Source organism: Carassius carassius, chromosome 21 (genome assembly GCF_963082965.1).
Source record: "Carassius carassius chromosome 21, fCarCar2.1, whole genome shotgun sequence".
NCBI lineage: Eukaryota > Metazoa > Chordata > Actinopteri > Cypriniformes > Cyprinidae > Carassius > Carassius carassius.
Genome location: NC_081775.1, coordinates 16914742 through 16940125, shown reverse-complemented (window position 1 = coordinate 16940125; position 25384 = coordinate 16914742). Strand labels below are relative to the sequence as shown.

Here is a 25384-nt window from a genome sequence, read left to right as displayed (position 1 = left end):
TGGGATAATAGAAATGAAGTTTATAAATGAAACTTATATTTTATTAAAAACTAAAGAAGCATGGAATAAAAAAAGTTAATTTTAATGGGGGAAATCATATTTTACTCATATAGTTATTTAAATTAAATCAAATTAAATTTATGCATTTAGCAGACGCTTTTATCCAAAGATGCTTTTATCAAGTTTTACCTATCATTAGGTATTTGTATGTATATTAGACTACAAGTGTGGTCACATTTATTGTTCAATGAATTTTCATAGGCAAAATTCACTTATTTCAATAGGAATCCATGTGATTGGAAATTTGTGTGACTATGGAAGATTTTCCTATTCAGATTTCGAAAGGTTTTAAGGTTTTCATGGATTTTCCGCAATAACCAAAAGAAAGCTGCTTGGTTTGAAAGTGACTTCTGTGTGAGCTGTGCTTCATGCATCACTATATACACTATTTGGCAAAATACAGTGGACCTTATTTGCACAAACCGTGAAATTCTGTTCTTTTTTATGTTCTTGTTGAAAAATAAAACTGCATATGCTGGTTGGGCATGTTTTGGTAGCAGTTTTGGACCAGCTTAAACCAGCTCATGACCAACTAAGGACCAGATTAAACCAGCTCAAACCAACTACAATGCTTTACATCATGCCTAACCAGCATATGCTGTTTTTCTTTATTTTCAACAGGGGTGATCACACCATTAACTTAGCGACATGCTAAAAGACTTCACATCTGGTGTGTGCCTGTTATACCTTAAAACACTGCCTATGGACAAAGCTCCCTCTGTTTTGGAACAGAGCCAGAGTGTGCAACCTTAAATTATTCTGAAGTCAGATGAAAGTGTATTGTCAGTTGTGAGAGGACAGGCTTGCTGGAGCTCTATATCTTTGTCATCTCAGCATGGGTAAAAAGCATAAAATGTCACATCACAGGCGCTCCTGATGCAGAGGACAGGGGCTTCATGAAGTGTGTATGTTATAACTGTGAGGAGAACCAGAGATGGCGTGCTGCAGATGACAGACACATGAGCGATGGGGAGCACTCTGATTATACAGCAGGGTGTGTGAGCATGCATGCGTTCAAAGACGTACATGTGTGCACTCATATCAGTGAGTGCTCAGAATGTCAAGATGTCTTTGTCCAAGGAACTTTTGACAGCTCTTCTCGAATCTTTGCAGGGATTTAAGATGCATCCACTGATCCATGCTGTCATCACAAATAGACTAAGAGAATCTTAAGAAGACCAGGAGCACTGTTACTTTCTGGACTAGAACAGTAACCTTTCAACATCACAGACAAAAATGTTTTGGCAGGTAGAGCTTGTACTCCAGTGTGTGGTGTGGTGGAGGGTAAACCGACTTTGAATCTTGCTTGATTTCATTCCCTTCTTCCCCTGTTGTTTTTGACTGGTGTGTGCAAGGAGTTAAAGGTGTAATTCACCCCAAAATAAAAATTTTGTCATTTACTCAACCTTACTCAATGTAGTTCCAAGCTCATTAGATTTTGGTTAATCTTCAAAACAGAACTAATTTAATGGTGGACATAAAAGTTTTTGTCATTCTAAGGTGTTCTTGTGTGCTCTGTTTATGTGACGATCACTGTTTATTTGTGACCCCGGACCACAAAACCAGTTTTAAGTCACAGGGGTGTAGCAATAGCCAACAATACATTGTATGGGTCAAAATTATAGATTTTTCTTTCATGCCAAAAACCATTAGAATATTAAGTAAATGTAAAATGTTTTGCACCCTCAGAGTTCAGATTTTCAAATAGTTGTATCTCAAACAAATGTTGTCCCTTCTAAACAAACAAAATTGACCCTTATGACGGGTTTTGTTGTCCAGGGGCCGCAAATGTAAATTAAAGCCTACAGTAAATCTGTTTATAATATAAAGTGATCACATATTTTCACAAAACTGGGATTAAAGTGGTTGATTCCTTTGGATTTATTTTATGAGGATTCTTTTTGGATCTTATAAGCTTTGGTTACCTGGACTTTGAGTGGAGGAACAGAAACTTCCCAGGATTTATTAAAAATATCTTAATTTGTGGTGTGTAGAATAACCAAAGTGTTATGGGTTCTGAATAACATGAGGGTTAGTAAACAATGACAGAATTTTAATTTTTGGGTCAGCTATTTCATAAGGTCTGACTGGTGGTAATTCCCCTGCTGATATTCTGACAGAAAGCAAGTTTTTGCAAGTTCACAATATCTCATTATAGCACAGTAGATGAAATAAAAGAAATTATGTTTTTGGAACAGGACACTGGTTTTAAAAATTAATGTCTTACGAAAAGTCACACAAAGTTGTGCAAAGGGCTGTCCTTAAAACTGAATCATTTCTAAAGTAATGTTAAATATTTGTTTTATGAGGAGAAGAGAAGTGTTGTTGCAGAGAGCTTGGATGACTTTCTTTGCAATCAATCTCTACATTCTCTGAGGCTAAACTTGCAGTCTCCTGGCTTGTCTTAGTTGCTTTATCTTTCGCCCTTTGTGTGGGAAGCTCAAAAGGATATGCACAGGCCCTCTTTTCTTTTCTTTTGAAGGCTGCGTCTAACCCTGGTGTGTTTGACTAAATGATCAAAAGCACAGTTCAGCTTATACATAGCCTCAAATGCAAAGTTAAGTTAACCATTGCAGTGTATTTTAGTTTTGTATGCAAACATTTAGAGACTTGGAGAGATGGAACCTTGCTGTAGGAATCTGATTGATCGAGCAGTGTTCAAAGAATGCAGAAAATGCAGTTGTCTGTTAGTGGTTAGATATTTTTAGTGATTCTTGATGATGACAAGAGGCCGTCATTATGACAGAGTCATTGAATCATACAAACAACCAAACAATCCAAACAACCAAACCAAACAATTTGTTAAAAGCACACTGATTCATTCAGGAGACGGACGATGGTTCATTCAACTGTGTTTTTGTTTAGAATAATTTCTGTTGGCAGAGCAAACAAAAACATAAGTGGCAGTATTTTATTTTAAATGTAAGTTGCTCAATATTGACTAGACATTTCACCCAATCTCCCCAGAATGTAAGCAACTTTATGTAAACGATTTTCTTGTCGGTACTGCGTGTGTGAGTAAAGAGATCTGAAATGATATGATGAGAAATGAAAGTGTGTATTGCCAGATTTTTATTGCTTACATTGTCATTAACCGTGTAAAACAGTTGTGTCCCTCTCACTTATACTTCCTGTCAGCCGCTGAGTAATTGAGAGCTGTTTGCAAGAATTTTAGCTTGTATGTGAACATTTCAGATGTCTTATAATGTGTTTTTTTGCTTTTTTTTCAGAGATATTTTGCCATTGCAGTTTAAACCAAACTAATGTCACGCAAATACACATTTGTGGATGAACAAATTTCCTCTCACTGTCAGCAAATGAAGTCATATGATCCATGGCTAATCAACAAAAACCAAACGCACAGCCGTGTCAAAACTGATCGATTAGTCAATAGAGCCAGGAAAGACAGTCAGAGTGAAAACAGTGTTAAATGGAAAGGGAGTTGGGTGACTTACCGTACTGGTCGGATTCAGTGTGGGTGACTCCTGTAAAGGAACCAGCGCTTCTACCAGACCTGGCTAAATATAGGCCTTCATTTCTTTTCTTATTATAATTATTTGTCCCAAGGAGAGCAATTTTCTATGAGAGTCAATGCTTTTCTTATAAGAAATGAAAATACAAAATGAGAATTGCACTTCTTTCTGTGGTTCACTACTACCACTAAATGTCAGAGGCATAATTCATCTGTTTTAGCAATCAATAGCCTACACGTCATATTCTCTTTCAAATGTTCTCTCCCTGCTGAGCGCACTGCTGTTTACCATTTTCATGTTGGAGCATTATGGAAAATTGACAAGTATATGACTGCAAAATGTTACAACTGTGACTTTGACATAATGAGCATTTTACACGTTTGGAAAAAAAGAAAAAGGGTAGCTGTTATATTAACTGAATGGTACTTCCAACTTTTTGAAATGATATATAATGCAATAGTTTGTAAACAGGTAGTTTATTCAAAAATAAAAACTGTCATGTACATATCCTCATGTCATTTTCTTTCGTCTGGAAAACATAGAAATAGACATTATGAAAAATGTGTTTCTTCAAAATATTTTCTTTTATGTTCTACGAGGTTTGAAATTACAAGAGGGTGAGTAAATGATGCTGGAAGTATAGTTTTTGGGTGAACTATCCCTTTAAGAAATAATAAGTGGCATCAGGTGAGTTTACAAGCTTGCTGTGGTTTGGTTTGCAAAGCAAGATCAACCTACAGAGACTGCTCTGTAAAGCCAGGGCTTCTGCAAATATCCGTCATTATTTTTCACATTAGATCAGTTTTTAAGGAGTTAAGAACCATATTTGTAATATTGCAAAACAACAGATTGATAAAGAGGAGTGAAAAATAAAGATTCATGCCATATCCCATTAGCAACAGTATTTCAGTTCTAGCTCAGTGAGCTGTCCTGGACTGTTTCTCAAACATCTGTGCCTAATTATTCCTCTCTCCCTTATAGATCCTGTCTTTGGGAAGAGGTGCGTCCTTTTGCATATGGTCTGTGATAGACTATTAATTGCTTTTCCTTCATTTTCTGTAGGGTAGAGAGTACTAATGACAGCTCAAAGCCAATTAGAGAGGAGAGGAAACACGGGAGAGGAAGTTATCACATATTGGTGTCTCTCCATGTTGTCTCCATCGAGTGCACATTTAAGCACAGGGTGTGCGCTTTCATTGTACCCTACATAAGCTCAAGTGAAGACCGTTGCTCAGCTGTCCCTCGCTGAAAACTGATAATTAATGATACTCCTCAATGCTCTCTGTATGTAAAATTAATTTCACTAGTACTCTGTTAAATGCAGATTTTGACATTTATATTGTCTCAGAGGCACAGAGAGAGAGAGAAATAAAATTATATATTGTATATAGTAATTAAATGAATATTATATATACATTTTTGTCCATGCAGTGAAAGTCATTGTTTTGGACCCCATTAATGCTGTATAGATTCAACATTCTTCAAAATATCTTCTTTAAATGAAGACAGAAATAAAATTTTTCCTTTTTAAACAGTACTTTGGTTGCAGCAGACCCTGAAAAGCCTGCTAACCACTTTACATCTCTAAAGAAAGGCAACATATAATTTAAAGTATAAATTAAAATATCATTTTCTTTTTTTCTCTCTCTCTTTTTTTCTTGTGACAGAGAGTTCGGCTCAGTTAAAGTTTGAATTGATGAATTTTATCTGCTTTTTTATATAAGCAACGTCAGTTGAGGCAAGTAGCAATTATACAAACATTTTTATTTGAGATCCATTTGAAAATGCATGGCTGTTTCGGAAAAGGTAGTAATCATGGGTTAAAAAATAATGTGAAAGAATATGGATCTTTTAAACATAAATTGATCTAATGAATAAGTGCCTCAGATAGAAAAGAAAGAGAGCCCACTTTATCACTGGGGACCAATTCTCGAAACAGAACGAAGCCGACCTTAATGGAGGTCAGGCTCTTCTGTACTAAGTCTTGTGGCTGGCAAGATGGCCTTTGGGACCTTGAGCCCAGGCCTTTTGAAGAAGTCTCAGCAGGAAAGCCAAGGACAAAGCTGATTGTCTCTCAGTAATGTCGTCCTGGGAGATGATCACTCAGCAGGAATGTCCTCCTTCATCAAATGAAGCAGACCTCTCTCCATACTTCCTCGGGTTCTCTAGAGCACGGTTTCTGAAGCCTCTTATGCTTTTGACCTTTTAGAGTCAGAACCTGATAAAGGGGATTCAAACTAAGAACTGAAATGGAGAATAGAGAAGGGTTTATTTCTTTTAGAATAAATGGAAAAATCTTTCTATTACTGTTTCAAATAGGAACATGACCAGTTATGTTTCATCTTGACCACATAAATCCAACATGTTCTGTCCCTGCAACTCAAAATTCATCCGATGAAAGCTACAAATGAAAGGATTGCTACGTTTTCATACATGTTATGGCAGCATTTCCATGCCATATCATCAAAATCGTAACAAAAAATTGCCTTTTTATTATGCATCTAGGAATTTCAGTAAATCCATCATCTTTCCGATGTTTATGCACATGTAATCTTTACATGTATAAAACTTATTAAAAAGTTTTTCTATCCAACACTTTTAACATGATCTCAAAATTCACATTAAAAATATGTGACTGGAAACCCAGGATATGATGACTAGCAGGCAAACGCATTTGGAAAATATCTGAAATTACGCCTACCACTCTTACAAACGTGGGCGAAAGAAGTAAAACTATGCTGCATTTTGGGAAATATGTGTCATGCCTTAGATAATGTTGGAGCAATATCTATATATCCTTTTAGCACTCACATTTACTGCTGTTCTGGGGAAGATATAATATTTCTTCGAGCGGTTCTTTCTAAATTAAATATGTGTCCACAATAAAGGTAAAGCAGTATTAGTGTGTACATGATTCACTTGGATAACTTCGAATGAACTAGGTTTTTAAAAAGAGAGGGGGAAAAAACAACTTCTATACCTCGTCAAACTATGCAGCTGTGTCCTTTTGGAAGTTATTGATTTCATATAAGCTTTGATTCGTTTCATACTATAGGGCTTACTTCTCACCAAACATCAGAGGAAACCTACTGCTTTTATTGAGTGTTGTCATTTTCCCAAACCACTGAAGCCATGAGAGCGTTGCGAGCACCACATTTTCAATACTATCGCATCCAATGTGTTCCTTTAACTTTAACTCAGTGGCCTGTTGTTAGGAGGAAATTATGAATATGTATGGTAGAATATGAATATAATGAGGGCATGTGCTTGATGCCTCCTTTAAAAACAATGTACTGATTAGGATGCATTGAGCATTGTTTGTTTTAGGGAAAATGGCATGAAATAATTACCTTGGCACAATTAAAATCACAGCCCCTTTTATTGCTAGGGCTACAGGACTCTAAGACATGCTTCACTTTCTTGTCTGTAATGTGCTACTGGTCAGGAAGTTTTTCTCTTTCATTCACCTTTTGTGACACTTGCCCATTATAATGCAGTTGTGGCAATTTTGTACCACGGGCAAATTTTCCTCTGCTGGCTGAGTTCAGATGAATTAGAATCAATCAAAAAGGCCTCTGGTATAACAGAACAATCTTCATTCAGCTTCTCAATTTAATGTTTTTATGTTATGGTGAGATCTTTTGTGATTTTTTTTTCTTTTTTCTGTGTCTGTGTAAATAAAAACATAAAAGATTATATAAATTCAACAATATATTTAGCATTTTAAATGCTAAATGTAAATTTAAGTTTCACATTATTAATGTTGTTCAGTGATTTAAAAAACGCTGAGTGAGCAACAGATTATGGCAAATTGAAGAAATGGGCTACACATTAAATATAAAATATCAACCAATAAATACAAAAAAGATATCTCTAATATTGGTTAAAAGCTAATATAGAACTGATATATTATGCATCATTTAAAAAAAAAAAAAGATATCAGTCTGGCTCATGAATATATTGATTAGGGGATGTAACATCAAGCCAGTTCATTTATATGTTCATTCTGTAAGATATTTAAATATTATTATTATTATGGATCTAAATTCAATTCTAGGTTTATCATTCCAAATCCTTCAAAAGAATTTAGGCATCACATTATTATTGTTTTTAAAAATGAACCTGAGGTGAGTGTTAGATTATGGCAAATTGGTAAAATTATCTTCACAGTTCCATATCCAGTATCAACCAAAACAAGTAGCTGATGATACATCATGCATCAATAAGTATCGAATATTAATTAATATAAATATAGAAAATTAATTTTGTATAGGAATATCAATTAGGTGATGTAACATATAGCCAGTACCTGATCTGCTTAAAAGGTATTAGCACATGATTTTATTTTGCAGCAAGTAAAATAAATTTCTTAATGTTTATGAAGTGAATATAACTGAAAATTGTAATTGACACATTTGTAAAGCTCTTCACTAGTATAAAACAAGCACCCAAGCATACTGAACACCTTTGAAGGGACTCAAAATGAGGTGGAGTGTTATCGGTTGAAGCCTGCGGTGCAGCAGTGAAGTTGCATCTGCATTCGTTGCAGTGAAATGACTGCTGCTCTTATCAAAATAAGCTCTCAATGTGAGAATATTCTTAGTGTTTTCTGAAGCCGAGAGCCACTCAAAGCCCATTTTAGTGATTTAGAAGACTGACCTGTAGTTACACGCTATGTCTGGTAAGCTGTTTGGAGTAAATAAGATGTTTACTCATTTAATAGCGATTTTCTCTGAAGGCAGTCTCTCTGATCTAGCTCTGTCCTGTTGCAGACTGTTTCGAAATGCCTGAAAATTTCATGAGCAGGCTATTAAAATGTTTCTGCTTAAAAAGTCAGATTCGTCTACCACCAAAATACCCACGCAAATGTGTGTACGTATTTCACATGAACAGTTTACCATATCTGAGAATGAGGTCGCTATAAAATATATCCTTGGATGTTGAACTGCAGATTGACTTGAGTTGGGAAAAAAGAAAGCTCTCTGGTTTTCATTAAAAGCACATTGATTTTTTTTATTATTTTTTTTATGCAAGGCTTTTGTAACCTTGAAATGTTCTTTCAAAGGATAGGGGTCATCTTTCACTTGACTTGTTCCAGGATATCTTTTTTGTCTGTAGTTGGGAATAAACAGTCCATTTTTAGAATTCAGTTCTTTCGTAGAGCCTAAGATACCTTTCTGGAACTGTTGAACTGTTAATTTTCAACCAAAGAGGAAGTCTTACAAGTATTTACAGATCAATATTGTAGCAAGGGTCTTTTCCGCTAACTTTGTTTCAACAGAAGTCAGATTTAGAAATCGCGACTCAACAAAGTTTGAAGATGTAAAATGTCCTTGTGCATCACTTCTCAGCTGTACTTAATAAATGATTCATGGTAAAAGAGTGACATATGACAGACGCTTTCTGTGCGCGTGCTTCATGTGCAATCAAAAAACATATAGAAAAGTTAACTAATAAGGCTTTAAAACACATGATTTCAGCGTGATTGACATGACAATCAAAACCAAACAGATGTTTTTTAGTGGAATATCTGAGGTAAGAGCTGTAAAAACACAGCCCTATTCTGTAAAAGGGGTGGGGAGCAGCAGCTCATTTGCATTTAAAGTGACATGCACAAAGACTGCGTGTTTCTGCTTCCACTCAAAATTGGCATTTTCAGAATGATATAATAAATACTCTGTGGGGTATTTTGAGCTGAAACTTCACAGACACAATATGGGGACACCTGAGACTTATATTACGTCTTGTGATAAGGGGCATAATAAGTCAGCTTTAATTCAGACATGATTGTTTTTATTAGCAGTGCAGCTTTATGTGGACTAGCCACTTTTGCTAATATGTGCAGCACCTGGTCGAATTATTCATGGACAAATTGTTCCCACCTGATTTGGTTTTGAATTCGTCCTCATGTTGCCTCTTTTTTTCTTTGAGCGCGATTTCAATCAAGTCTCCCAAAACTCTCCTGTATTTTGTGTACATACGTGTGTCTTTTGTCTCACCCACTTAGGTGAAGTATGGGCGTTTTGCATTTGTGTGGGATGCAGCTGTGCTGGAGTATGTGGCCATTAATGACGAGGACTGCTCGCTCTACACCGTGAGCAACAATGTGGCTGACAGGGGTTACGGCATCGCAATGCAGCATGGCAGTCCCTACAGGGATATCTTCTCTCAGAGGTACTGTATGATGAGACTTTTATTATCCATATGTAGCCAGTCATCTCTGGGGCCCTTCTGTTATACAAGAAGGAATTTTACATTTAAATTTGGCATTTAAAGTCTGAGTTTCTAATTTCTCAAATAGAGTAGACCAGGGATGGATGTAACACAGGCTGAATTAACCATTTTACCCACTTAGAAAGTAGGATTAGGAATGAAATCACTATTATGCATGAGTGACAATAGAATGAAGCGAAAATTCAAAGTAAGTCCCCAAAAAAGTACAGTACAAAAAAAAATATATATATATATATATTTTGAGGTAGAATTTGGTCCACTTACTATTAAAGGCAGGGGAGTGGGAAGATTTTTTAGGTTAGGGGTGCTGTAATTGGCATTTTAACAGCCTATTTACACTAAGTGAAAATACACTAAATGAAAACAACTTTTTTTTTTTGTGATATGCTATTTACACTGCAAATAGCTCAATTCTATTTATAAACATAGGCGTAGTTTGACGTTTAAGCTTGGGGGGGTGCATACCAAGCCAGTCGATTTGGTCAAACTTTTAAATGCATTTTAACATTTCTGTAGTAAACATATAAAGTCACAATCCATGTACAGTACCATTAAAATCGATTTGACTATGATTAGAGCAGCAGCAAGTGCGTGAGCTTGCCATGGCAACCAGATATGTCGCACGCTAATTACTTGTAATGGCTGCACTGTCTATTTCTACTGCACTAGCAATAAACACTTTGAATAGAATGCACCATAAACATGTTTGCCAGCAGAATCGCAAAGTAGATTTTGAGCAAATCAACGAGTGAATTACCCACTGTTTTAAAACCAATCTTTTGGACATTATTCAAGTTAAACGCACAGGCACACAAACACATTTAGTAACGTTAAATCTTACTGAAAATGGCCGATTAAGCAGTTTATATTATGAAATATATTTCTAGGTTGGGTTCTGTGTGCATTAAATTACATTTGGATGTAAATGGTCCTTTTCCTGACATAAATGTAAAACACTGAGCTGCTAATGGAGCGTCTAATGGATCACCTTTATGAAGCTGTCGGGGTCTGGAGTTGGGCATCTAGCTTCAACTCTCTTTATTTTGGTTAGGTACAGATTCCTCTGCAATTGTTATATGTTCATTTCATGCAACAGGCAAGCATAGGCTATTATCCACCAAAATTACATTTTGCTACTCATTCCGGTCTCAACCTCATGGCACTGACAGAGACTTGGATCAAACCTGAAGATATTGCCACCCCTGCAGCCCTCTCCCCTAATTTCACTTGTTCCCACACTCCTCGTACCACTGGGAGGGGTGGAGGTACGGGTCTCCTTATATCAAAAGAATGTAAATTTGATCTTCAGCCATCACCTACAGGTACTGGTTCATTTGAATCACATGCCATTACTGTAACCCACCCTGTTAAAATCCACTTTGTGGTCATTTATCGTCCCCCAGGTCAATTGGGAAACTTCTTGGAGGAGTTGGATGTGCTGCTATCAAACTTTCCTGAAGATGGTACTCCTCTGGTACTGCTTGGTGACTTCAACATTCACCTAGATAAGCCCCAGGCTGCTGACTTCAAAACTCTGCTCACCTCATTTGATCTCAAGCTAGTGTCTACTACAGCGACTCACAAATCAGGCAACCAACTGGACCTCATCTACACGCGCTGTTGCTCTGTGGACAACTCTTCAGTTGCTCCACTGCACACCTCAGACCACTTCCTCATTACTGCTAACCTAGCACTTACTCCTGAAGTTCCTCACACTCCAACGCAGGTCACCTTTCGACGGAACCTACGCTCACTCTCTCCATCTCGCCTATCTTCTGTGGTTTCATCCTCACTTCCTGCACTCTCTCAGTTTTCTGCTCTGGACACGAACTGCGCTACGGACACTCTTTGCTCCACTTTAACATCTTGCTTGGACAACTTTTGCCCACTGTTGTCTAGACCAGCACGCACTGCCCCATCTGCCCCCTGGCTGTCCGAGGTTCTCCGTGAACATCGCTCTAAACTCAGGGCTGCAGAGAGGAAATGGCAGAAATTAAGAAACTCTACCGACCTCAGTGTGTATCAGTCTCTCCTCTCTTCCTTCTCTGCAAATGTCATCATGGCTAAAACATCCTACTACCACAACAAAATTAACAACTGTTGTGACACTCGGACACTCTTCAAGACTTTCTCTTCTCTTCTTAATCCGCCGCCACCACCTCCTCCATCGACTCTTACAGCGGACGACTTTGCAGCTTTCTTCACAAATAAGACAAGATCCATCAGTGACCAATTCTCCACACTGCAGACTGAGGACAACTTCACAATGACTGACGCACACTCTTTCTCCTCCATCTCCCCACTCTCAGAGATGGACGTCTCCAAACTTCTCCTGTCCAATCATCCTACTACTTGTCCACTTGATCCAATCCCCACTCACCTCCTTCAAGCGATCTCTTCTTCAGTCATACCTTCGCTTACTCACATTATCAACTCCTCTCTTCACTCTGGAACATTTCCCTCAGCATTCAAGCAGGCTCGGGTAAGCTCAAGAAACCATCTCTAAATCCAGCGCTTCTTGAAAACTACAGACCGGTATCCCTTCTTCCATTCATTGCAAAGACACTTGAGCGAGCTGTGTTCAACCAGCTTTCTTTGTCCTTGTACAGAACAACCTCCTGGACAGAAACCAATCTGGCTTCAAAAGTGGCCAATCAACTGAGACTGCTCTGCTCTCGGTTACTGAAGCCCTGCGACTAGCAAGAGCAGCTTCAAAATCCTCGGTACTCATCTTACTGGACCTGTCTGCTGCTTTTGACACTGTTAATCACCAGATTCTCCTGTCCACCCCCAGAAAAATGGGCATCTCTGGAACTGCACTCCTGTGGGTTAAGTCCTACCTCTCTGACAGATCCTTCAGTGTGTCTTGGAGGGGTGATGTTTCAAAGTCACACCACCTTGCTACTGGGGTTCCTCGAGGCTCAGTACTTGGACCACTTCTCTTCTCCATCTACATGACATAATTAGGATCTGTCATTCAGAAGCATGGCTTTTCTTATCACTGCTACGCTGATGACACCCAACTCTACTTCTCATTCCAGCCAGATGACCCTACGGTAGCTGCTCGCATTTCAGCCTGTCCATCACCTTCAGCTTAACCTTACGAAGACCGAACTCCTGGTGATTCCAGCTAACCCATTGCCTCATCACAACTTCTCTATACAGCTGGGCTCATCAACGATTACTCATTCTAGGACAGCCAGAAACCTAGGAGTTGTGATGGATCATCAGTTAAGCTTCACAGACCACATTGCTACAACGACCCGGTCCTGCAGGTTTGCCTTATACAACATTAGGAAGATTAGACCCTTCCTATCAGAGCAAGCAACTCAACTTCTTGTCCAAGCTCTTGTTCTCTCCAGACTGGACTATTGTAATGCTCTCCTGGTGGGCCTTCCTGCATGTACTGTCAAGCCTCTGCAGTTGATCCAGAATGCAGCAGCGAGGGTTGTCTTCAATGAGCCGAAAAAAGCTCACGTTACTCCTCTCCTCATCAGGTTACAATGGCTACCAGTAGCCGCTCGCATCAAATTCAAGGTACTGATGCTTGCCTACAAGACGACCACTGGCACGGCACCAACTTACCTAAACTCAATGGTTAAATCTTATGTGCCCTCCAGAAGTTTGTGCTCTGCAAGTAAATGACGCCTTGTGGTGCCATCCCAAAGAAGTTCAAAATCACTCTCACGGACCTTTTCCTGGACTGTGCCCAGCTGGTGGAATGACCTCCCAATCTCAATTCGTACAGCTGAGTCTTTACTCATTTTCAAGAAACATCTAAAGACTCATCTTTTTCGCCTGCACTTAACCAACTAACACTAGCACTTTTCCTTTTTTGTCTTTTCATTTATAAAAAAAGAAAAAACCTGGCTATGTGTTCTATACTAGACTAATTGAGACTTGTCATGGCACTTGTATACTGTAGTTGTTCTCTTGTTGACCTGACTGCTTCTATTGTTCTCATTTGTAAGTCGCTTTGGATAAAAGCGTCTGCTAAATGATTAAATGTAAATGTAAAATGCAGATTCGTCACGCACCAACTTCTTACGCAAATAAGATTGGGAAAGCCCATTGGTAAGTTTGATTTTATTTATTAATTTACTTACAATAAATTACAGTAAAATATATAAAAATAACTACATTATGTGCATATTTACTTGAAAACATTATTAATAAATAAATATTTAGTAAAATCTTTCAATTGTTTGGGGGGGGGGGGGTTGAAAATAGCAGTATAATTTGATAATTACTTAATGCAAATAGTTGCAATTATATGCACCTCAGCATTGTAATACATTTAAACCACTATGCAATAACTCATTGAGTGTACATTTGGATGCCACCTTATTGGGAAAAAAGCCCTCCGTACACCTACCCTACCCAATACTTTTTTCAACTTTTTGATGATTTTCTTCAATTTTATTAAAAATAAAAACTTTTCTGGGAGAAATAAAAAAGTTTGCCTAAAGGCAGATTCAAACCCAGGTCCCTCACGTCAAAAGGAATCAAATGACACACTGCTTTACCATCTACACCACTGAATTTTAAGTGTAAAATTGACGCCAGTTTTTAGACGTTTAACAGCTGACACAGGCCCAGGGACTCAAGAGCCCTCCGTGGGCTATACTCGGGAACTGGAGCTCTCCATGGGCTATATTCGGGAACTGGAGCCCTCCATGGGCTATACTCGGGAACTGGAGCCCTCCGTGGGCTATACTCGGGAACTGAAGCCCTCCATGGGCTATATTCGGGAACTAGAGCCCTACATGGGCTATACTCGGGAACTGGAGCCCTCCGTGGGCTATATTCGGGAACTGGAGCCCTTTCGGTTTTAGCATTGCTTTATTCTTTAATTCTACTGGACCTATAAGGATGGAACAAAATAGGACAGTGTGTTTTATGTAGGAAAATTGTTTCATGCATATTTTTCGTTTATATATATATATATATATATATATATATATATATATATATATATAATAACATTGGGTTTAAATTGAGCTAGAGTAAAGCTGATTTTTTTTTTTTACATTTATTATTATTTACATTTTAATATAAATATACAATATAAACATTTTAAAAAGTGATTTTTTTTAAAATGAATGCATATGCAAAACTTTGTATATGCATATACAAAAAAAAAGTTTGTATTTTCTAGTGTTCTAGTATCACACACACACACACACACACAAACTTTTATGTTACAACTATTCATGGTCTCCCCTGTAAAAATTCATTAATGATAAGTCTTGCATTTATGATTTTAAAAACACTTCCCTGTTGGGCCTCTCAAATTCCTTTTATGTATTTCCATCTATGTGCTGAGCAGTGTGTTGCCTGAAATCCACCAAAGGTGTGCGGCTCTTATTAACATAAACAGAATATTAATTGAAATGCACATTTTATTTTTCTCCTGTCATTGTTGTGGTCCTGGACAGCTATCAACTTTAATTTTAATAGAGCAATTTAAAACGTTTCCCATGGTGTCTGAAACAATGGAGAGGAAATTGCTTAGCAGAATTATATGAGAGTGTTTTATAAAAGGCTTTCAAATTTACCCAGTCAACTGAGCTCAATTCTTCAAATGAAAAGATAAACTCTTTTGCCTCACCTAAGAGGCAGTGCTTCTGCACAGTGAATACAGCACCAGTGGAGATCAAACGTATCAACATATGATTCTTAATAGCAGGAACATGTTTTTCCGCTCCACTGCTACGATACGGGAAGCTGAATAGAGATCCACGCCATGTTAAATCACTCACTCTGAGTGAAATTGCTATTGCTATTGAAATACCAGTATAGTGACGGACAAAATATAATAGCATGGTGTGATGGACCCATTGTTGGGGTAAAAGTCGATACATGCTCTGCATTTACTCATCACCAGGAGTCTGAAGAGAGAACATGCTAGTGCAGTAGCTGAACACATCTGCCATAGTGCATAAGTAAAGTAGCCCACAGAGGGAAGAGAAAGAGGAAAACTTGACAAAACACTGAAATGAAAATAAGGTACCAGAAGGAATATGCATAGAAACCTTACTTTAGTGAAAGTGCACCTTGATCACTTACATTGTCCTCTAGGTACAGTTGTTCTTTGTAAAATCCTGTGGATTTTGAAGAGCTTTTATCGTTCCAAACCACAGATCATCATCTTCCATCTGTTGTTTCCATGAGACTACATGCATGCGTTTTTGTCAGGATACTGCATAGGAGGCACAGATGCACCTGAAATCTCATAAATCTTGAAACTTGTCAAATTATCTATGTGAATAATCTGTGTGTAAATTTCATATAATTCTCTAAATATTTCACTTTAAGTAAGAAAAAAAGACATTTAATGCTATCTGCTTTGTAGAATTCTGTAGATGACCAGCCAGAATAGAGTCCCACTGAATTTGTTCTTCAGATGGAGTTTATGGCAGCCATCTGAACCATAGATTTAATTTATAGAGGAAGATTGATGCTGATTGATCGAAAAGGCTCTAAACACAGCATTTTTTGGGTTTAGCCTGCATGCTATCTTTTAGTGGAGGTCTGAGAGAAGAAGCATGAGTTTTATTTGTATTGGATAAACTACCATTTGTATTAGGGCTGCACAATATATCAAAATAAAATTGATGTTCGGTGACGATGACGGTGACGGTGTTCAGCATCTCACAGCAGCTCAGTTCATTTACTTTGAACCAAGCCAATCTGAGTCACAGAAACACTGTATCTTCAGCAGCACACATGTAGATGAACATACATGTATTTATTTACCAGAAAACCACCAAAATAAAAGCTTAATGTTTAAAAAAGGAAGATATTATATGTATATATTTGTATATTTTTGAATATTTACATATTTAACTTACATATATTTTTACATTTTCCTTTTTTTAATTTTACTGTGTTTTTAGTGTGTTTTTTTATTTTATTTTATTTTTTATTTAGCAATAATCACACAATTATTTTATGATTATTTTATAGTCATGTAATGGGCCAAAAACAAATCATTCATAATATATTCAGAATATCTGTGGAAAAAATAAATCAGCATATTATTTTTAAATAGAGCTGTTCATGTCATTTAGTAATAATTTCACAGATAAATATTGCAATGCAGTATACTGCAGCCCAAACTTCAATGCCATGTCAATACCATAAACCAGCTGTTGAGCACTGTATTTTTTAGCTTAGGGAGGGAGAAGAGCATCAGAAGTAGTAAAACATTTAGTGTAGCATTTATAATGTTTGCATTTTTCTATTTGTAAATATTTTAAAAACACATTTGGTCAAATGTTGTTTATTTAGTGGTATTTTGAGAAGAATTTGAAGAGTAATGTTTTGCCATTTGATAAATGAAGAATATGTGAATGTGTCTTTATGTGTAAATGTATAGACTGGTGTAGTCTGCTACCAATCCAAAAATATCAGGGAGTTTATTGTTTATTGAGCACATGTGGTTTGTAACCTGGCATGTATGGGCAATTGCAAAATCATTATTTCTTAGGTTGAGCTCTAAATTACAAATTATTGATTGGTGTGTTGGTTTAAACTGGAGGCATGAGAAAGAGAGGGAGATAAAGCGTGTGAAATAAAGAGCGACAGAGATGGTCTTTTAGGTGTTGTGAATAAAAAAGCTTAGCATTTAGAGTAAGGAGAGTGCTTTCTTTCACATTGTATTTGATATGTCTTGAGATGTTTAAACAGTTGACATCTTTATCTGGAAACAAGTGTAGCTCCTTGGTTTTTTGTGTGTGGGTTTTTTTTCTTTCTTTTTTTTTACTGAATGTTTAATTATTTATTTATTTATTATTTGTTTGGATTACTGAAGTTCATACTTAGATATTTGAGGGTCAGGGCTGTGATTCCCGATAACACTGTCTCTTAGCGCGCTATGAAAACTCTAATGGTATGCCTTAACTAAAGGTGTACCATTTCTAGGCATGTTCCCCGAACTATACCTTAGAAGGTTGCTTAAGATATACATTTTTATGTGCAACGTTACCAGGTGCTGTGCATGGCGGCGGTGCTGAATTTGTTGATATCAATGTCCCGAGAATCGATTATTCATTCTATGCATGAGTTGCTTCGCTGCAGTTGTGTGAGGAAGTGTTGATTTTAAATAAAGACACAGAACTCTTTCCTGTTAGAACACAACTAATTTGTGTAAAACTTGTACTTTTGCTTTGCAACATACATCACATCAGTGAAGAAAACCTGGAGAGAAAAATAAATGCCAAGAGCACCTCCCAGTGTGCACCACATAATATTCAAGGAATAAAACCTACATGGGCTTTGCTAAATAATTTAACAGCTTTTAACAGAAGAGAGAAAAAACTAACAAAATAAAATAACACCTTGGGCCTACAGAAAAACATTGTGGTAAGAGTGCTTTCCAACAAGAAGCACTTGAGAAATAGTTGAAATTGCATTTATCAGGAGTCATGGGATCTTAAAAAAATAATCTGAATTGCAAACTAAATCTAACCCTGTGGATATTTTGTCTCAACAAAATCAGACCAACAAGATCTAAAAGTTGCTGAATTTATAAGTTTAAGTACACTTTATGGCTTCACAGACAGCTAGAGCCATCTTTAAGTTTGCACAACTATTATAATTATATTGAACGAGATGTAAAGAACTGTGAAAAATATTAAGATATATCCAAGAGTGGTTCAGACCAACCTTACGAAAGTATGACTTCCGAAAGGTATACTTAACTAAGAATGTTTCAGGGAAACACGAATTAATCATAAGGTACAGGTTTAGGTACAACTTAAGAATGACGTAGTGTTAAGAAAGTTTCGGGAAACACAAACCTGAACAATTTTAGTTTAAGAAATGGGTGAAAAATATTCCTTAGTCATTTAGGAATCAAAATATCTTGATATTTTGATTAAGACTATATTTTGTTTTGAACCCATTACCCTGGCGATGACATAGCAATGTTCTTAAAACCACTCAGAATACCTTTACCAATAAAATAACAGCATGGAATCCATGCCCAACACCTTAGCATCATGGCAGTGAATTTTGTGCAGGCTACCACTACTCACATTTCCTTCATAAACTGTAAAAATCTAGTTTGCATCTTGTTGTTTTCATCAGCAGGATTATTAGAGGAGTGAAGACCAAGAGTGAAGACCAATTACCCTATTAAAAATGGCAGACACTAGAGCAATTGCCGCTTATACCTGACATTTGCAGCCCACAGTGCCAGTCAATTTCCAGGACAGATGTGAGCTTGCTTATACTCCTCAGGGCAGATACCCATGTCAGCCTGGTTATGGCCACATGTCGCCTGTTAACACAAAGTCAGTCCCTTAGCAAATGGTGCTGGGAACACATGACATTTTGGACTCATTGTCCAGCTGATAGAAATCATTAGAACAGAGCAGCAGTACATTTCTGCCGTTGAAAGCGCTGAGCTTGGTAAATAAATACAATGTTAACACTGCAGATTTCTACTGCATGAGCGGTTCAACATAAACAGAGCCGGGGGAATTTAACATGTCCCATATCCCATACTATTACACCTTTAATTATCCCAATTGTTGACTAATTGAAGTGAATTTTTCCTAAGCTTAAAGGAACTGGCATAATGTTGATTACCACAAAAAAATTGTCCATCGTTTTCTTGCAATACAAGTGAATGAAGCCTGATAAAATCTGATACCTGATCAAAACTGTAATCACAAACAGTTACTCGCACTTGCAACATTACTGCCAGATCCAATATAATCGGCACAGCGTTGTGTTTTAGTTTCAATGTTTCTGAAAATCCTGCGTCGAATCTTTTTTTATTTGGTATTTGCGTAGACTTATATTTGCCACTCTTGTTTTTTTATGCTGCATGCATGAATCGGTGGATGGGCTAAATAGGCAGGGTTGTAGAATTGGGGCAGGGCTAAACAGGCAGTGATGTAGAAGCAGGTGTTGACCATCTTCTGCAGAGGCAGTGTTTATCCACACTATGACATCATAAAGTACAATGACCTCTCATATTCAAAATATCAAGGGAATTTTGTTTTCTTATTTCATGACCCCTTTGAAAGAAGAAATGGGAAGTTTATAAAAGCACTTCCATTAATTCTTTTGTTGCAAGTTGTGTATTATTTGAGCTTTAATTTAAGCTGTTTAAGTAATAATTTGAATGATTTTGTATGGCTTTATTATGTTATGTTGTCTTGGAAACTAAGATATAACTTTACACAGAAAAGGTTAGCAAGGGATTTGTTTCCCACTAAAATCATGTTAACATGCGTATTGTTTTTGTCTTGTGGGTGTACTGTTGAAAAGCTGAGTATTTTGACATTTACAGATTGGCCCCATTCACTTCTACTGTAAGTGCATTACTGTAACCTAGATTTTTGCTGCCTTTTTTATACAGAAAATAAGGGACAAGTAATCAGCATTATGACACAAATGGTGTCAATCTGATCTTAACTTGCGCTGCAATCCAGTGTTCCCTCACTGAATATAGAGACTTAGAAATATTACAGCATCTTCAATCTTTCTTTAATGTGTATATATATTGTTATGTTCGGCATTGAGATTAAAATCAAACGAGTGGTTATTATGCTGATATTTGTCTTTCCCAGACTTTTGAGATGTCTAGCATCCCTCATATCTTCTGATTCACATTGATAAGCTGAGAAGAAATTCCTTCTATATTTCCAAGGCAAAAAAAAAACTGCTTGCCTTTGTCTTTTAGTTCCTTTTCTCATCGTGTTTTCCCAGCTCTTATCAAGTAGTTTGTCTCCCCGCAGTCAGAGACATCTAATAACGTGATCATTTCTGCCGCAGCTGGTTGCCATAGCAACAGCTCCAGCAGTCCACACTCGAATCAGTGCACAGGGCCCAAGAGGCGAGCAAGGAGACTACATGACAGACAGACCTGAGGAGAGAACCGCAAATCCTACCCACCTTTTTCCCAGAAGAACAGAAAAATTAGTTAGAAGTGCTACCTCAACCCAGCACACCGAGAAACAGAGAATCAAGTGTCATACTGAGGTCTTAAATAAAAGCATGTTGCTGTTATCAGATCACCCAGTTGTCATGGAGAATCAGGTTGATTTGGACTTGGACTGTAAACAGGGCCAAGTGTTTGCGTTTAGCCCCCGATATTGAACGTGGACCGCAGCCAGCTGAAGTCTCTTGACTGTGACTGGTCATTGATATGGCAGTTCAAAGACAAAAACACAGGTGAATTTGTTGCTTGCGTTTGCCCTGGCTTGTCAGTTGAGCACAACTTGTTCGGCACGCACACCGCTTATCTCCCTCTCCTCATCCTTACTCACCTTTACCTTCATTTATGGCTACGTTTTGGAAAGAGAAGGAATAAAGAATAAATAAAATGTCTGATGTTGCGAAGCTGTTGATTCTCTGTGAGAGACTGCAGGGAGAGCATCAGATTTTAAGTGGTAAAAGGGCACATTTTTCAAACCCTCATGAAATCAAAATTTTTATTTAGATAGCGTATAAAGTTAATCTGTATGCTAGGGTGTAAATATAATTACACTAATCTGCAAAATAATGTGATGATATAAAAAAAAATGTAATTGCCTATTTTGTTGTCATTGGACTAAAGCCAAAAGAAATCATAAAAATGTCGGTAGAATTATGTTTTTCTTTATTTTAATTTATATTCTATATTATATTTATATTTATATAATATTTATATATATATATATATATATATATATATATATATATATATTTATATATATATATAGTACAGACCAAAAGTTTGGACACACCTTCTCATTCAAAGAGTTTTCTTTATTTTCATGACTATGAAAATTGTAGATTCACACTGAAGGCATCAAAACTATGAATTAACACATGTGGAATTATATATGGAATTATATACATAACAAAAAAGTGTGAAACAACTGAAAATATGTCATATTCTAAGTTCTTCAAAGTAGCCACCTTTTGCTTTGATTACTGCTTTGCACACTCTTGGCATTCTCTTGATGAGCTTCAAGAGGTAGTCACCTGAAATGGTCTTCCAACAGTCTTGAAGGAGTTCCCCGAGAGATGCTTAGCACTTGTTGGCCCTTTTGCCTTCTGTCTGCGGTTCAGCTCACCCCTAAACCATCTCGATTGGGTTCAGGTCCGGTGACTGTGGAGGCCAGGTCATCTGGCGCAGCACCCCATCACTCTCCTTCTTGGTCAAATAGCCCTTGATGCCTTCAGTGTGACTCTACAATTTTCATAGTCATGAAAATAAAGAAAACTCTTTGAATGAGAAGGTGTGTCCAAATTTTTGGTCTGTACATAGTAGGACTGTCCTAACTAAAGATTTTTCTTGTCAACTAGTAGTCATTAATTTGAAGCGATTATTCGACGAATCACGTTTATATCAGTAAACCATATAAATGCTTAATAAGCCTTCATGCACACACATACAGCTTGCCACAGCACACAATAGAAACAATGATTATCAGTGCATCAGGAAAAAAAGCAAAGGAGACTGAACACACGAATTACATAATCTAAAAATATTAGTTTTCCGTTTGAATTGTTTCATTTAAAAGCGGGTATTTTGCTTTCTGTAGATATATTTTTCATGTCTGTGAGGCAAGCACAGAGTTTCAGTTAATCTTTTTCTTTTTTTGTTTTGTTTTTTGACATGCTCAAGTTCACAGAGAGATGGCAAAAGCACACCATGGTTAAATTCATTATTTTACAAAAGCACAATGTTTTTGTTATTTTGAGTGCACACAAATATTAGACCTTTCATCAAGATTTGAATGATGTATTACACTTATCTGTATGAGCTAAAATGATAAGTTAAGTTGATAAGTTAAATGCAAATGATCGCACTGGCGCCTCCATGTTAACTGTCCTACAGCGAGTGCGCTACTGTTCAGCTTTCATACTCCACACAAACACTTCAGTAGTGCACATTTGTCCAGGTTAATGTTGGAGCGAGTGGTCATATATTGTTGCTGCTACTTGATAAGCCACATTTGCAGTTGATGATCGAAACAAAAGTTTGGATGTCCTGACCGATGTAATGTAATTACCACACAGACCAGCTGTTAATGATCTGTAAATCATGGTCTACACGTGACAACACTTTCTGTGGACTTTTTTTTCTGCCATTAAGTGACTAATGAAATTTTGATTGACTAAGCATCTAGTAAGTCAGTTTATTTGTAAAGTGCTTTTTAGATAAATTTTTTTTTGACTATTTAAATAAATTTAAATACAAATCACAAGCCCAAACTTCCTGTTTCAGTAGGAAATGCATCAGTACAATAAAGAAGAACTTGTTTTTCAGGTGATTTGTTTTCATGGGGTTTTTTAAGAACGTTTGATGAAAAAACGGTGTTACAAACTTTTCTAGAGAAGTTTAGCAAAAGTGATCATGCTAAAAAAAAACTTTCTTTCAGCATATGGCCATCAGTGGGCTTATCTTCTCAACTAACAAGGTAAAATCTGGTCTCCTCTGAGATGTCTACTGTCATGTCTCTCTTGAGACTCCTGAACACAAACGTGGCGTATCCTCAAGGGCAAAACTGGACAGTTGATTCTCGCAGGAAAAGAGCCTGGTGTTAATTCCTGTGGATCACAACACTCCTCATTTGTTAAAAACACCAGGGTGTTAATTCATTAAGCACAGAGACTGTTAATTTGCCCAGGACCAGCTGCCGGAAAACCACAAGGTCAGAAACAAGCTTCCTAATAGGAGTCCTTGAAGGCTGAGACTTATTTTAGACTCGGGTTGAAAGATGTCACAGGAAGAGTAAAACAGAATAAAATGTCTCCTTAAGAATGGTTACACAAGGCATTCTTTTAAATTCATGCTTGCTTCTTCCTTGTCATCCCATCAGTGTGGTCAGATGTAACTTATTATCTGAGTCCTGAAGCAGCACACAGCTTGTTGACCCACCAAGAGTTGACACATCCATCATGGAAACACTCATAAATGCCACAGACTAATTTTTCAAGGGTAGACCGATCCATATGCCTGTGATAGTTGTTCTGTGGTGACCTCCAGTGGAAATGAGGTCTTAAAGGAATAGCTGTTACTGAATAGCAAGACATCTCATCTCAACTCATTCATCACAGTTTAATACCATGGAAAATGAAAACGCGAATTGGAATACACACCAGTGTTAAAATGGCCAAATGTATATATAATTCACCACCATGAGGAAACCTTTATAATTCAAACGTTAAAAAAATAAATAAATAAAAGCTAATTTTGAAATCATTTATATTAATAAATAGTATAATACTCTTCAAATAATGCTGTAACAATGCTGGCATACACCAACTGCATCCTTCCTACACTGTGACAAAAAAAACTATATAAGTCTTTCTACTTCGGAATTCCATGTTTACTTTAATGTGTTAATTAATTGGTAATTACTGTTAATTTCTGAGTGAAAATAGTTTCTACCCTTTTTTTCTGTGCATTACACCAATCTCATGCTGAGTTATCATTAAATCAGTCAGGGAGAACTTATTTGTAATTCTTTTAATGTTCCTTGAGGCTCACTTATAATGTTAGTTTGTTTTCACAAACTTTATTTGCAAAACATTATTATTTACGTGAATATTAACAACATGAAAGTAAATGTATGGCTTTTTGAATCTGAATATACATTTGCTTTGCTCTTTTTTTATAGTACTCTAACATGAGGGCGAGTAAATTCTAACATTTTTGAGTGAACTAATTCTTTCTTTTTGGACAATATCCTGTAACGACGAGTGGGACATTGATTACATCTTTGCTTACTCAGTCACAGTACTTGGCATTGAAATGGCATTGGATCACGGCTCCCCTGGTATGTTTTGTGCTGGCTGTTCTCTTGAATTGTCCTCATTGTGCTTTCAGGTCTCTGCTATCACACTCCGAAACCTCTGAAGCAACATATGTGGGTAGTGTTGCATAGCTAAATGTTGTTGGCACATTTAAAAAGTGGTCTATAAAGCAAATCCCTCAACGTTGGCCCACCTTGTTGTGAGTCCTGTGAGCTGTGTCCATAGCAGAATGTGGAAGGGTCATTCTCCATCTGTTGAATGCAATAGGACATTTTTTTACTCCTGCATTATTTTATGAGACAGGGATAAGGGTATAAAAATGAAAAATAGCTTTCTTAATAAATGTCGAACAGGGTTTTAGATGGCCTAGTCCTGTGTGTTACTGTGAATACTGAACATTTTCATTGCGTGCGTGGTTGTTTGGGTAAGTGTTTGCAGCAGCTGCAGTTTGGATGTGAATATGGGCTCTTGGAAGCTCGCTAGTCTCCTCCTCGGGGGATGAAACTGTGCAGTGACTCCTGACTGCAGAAAATCAGGCTAGAGAGAGAGACCAACACGCAATACAGATCAGCCAATCAATGAGGCAAATTCTCCTAAACCTTTGTGTCCTCTATTCATTATCATTCATTTGCAGCCGCTGGACTGGCATTACTACAAACTGCCATCACTACATCAGAACACGCTCGTTCTTTATGGTGAGCTAGACACTGCAGCCTGTAATTATTGCTGAGGAGACACTGCCCCCTGGTGTTGGGAAAAGAAGTCTGTCACTGCAGCAACAGATGCCACTGAACAGACTGGGACCATTCGGAGTTATTTATAGGGTGTTACACAGATCTCAGTGGCTCAAT

At 37.2% G+C, this 25384-nt stretch overlaps 1 protein-coding gene across 6 annotated transcripts in view; it reads left to right on the top strand.

The window, feature by feature from the left end:
- The window catches only part of grid2 (glutamate receptor, ionotropic, delta 2), a 443770-nt gene that overhangs the window by 407977 nt on the left and 10409 nt on the right, over positions 1–25384 (top strand). For all 6 annotated transcript variants that reach the window (XR_009422772.1, XR_009422773.1, XM_059503539.1 and 3 more), the window contains one exon: positions 9541–9707. Coding sequence is in view for 4 of the 6 variants with exons in the window: in XM_059503539.1 (XP_059359522.1) it covers positions 9541–9707 (167 nt within the window). In the remaining 2 variants the exon portion in view is untranslated. The remainder of the gene's footprint in view (positions 1–9540; positions 9708–25384) is intronic.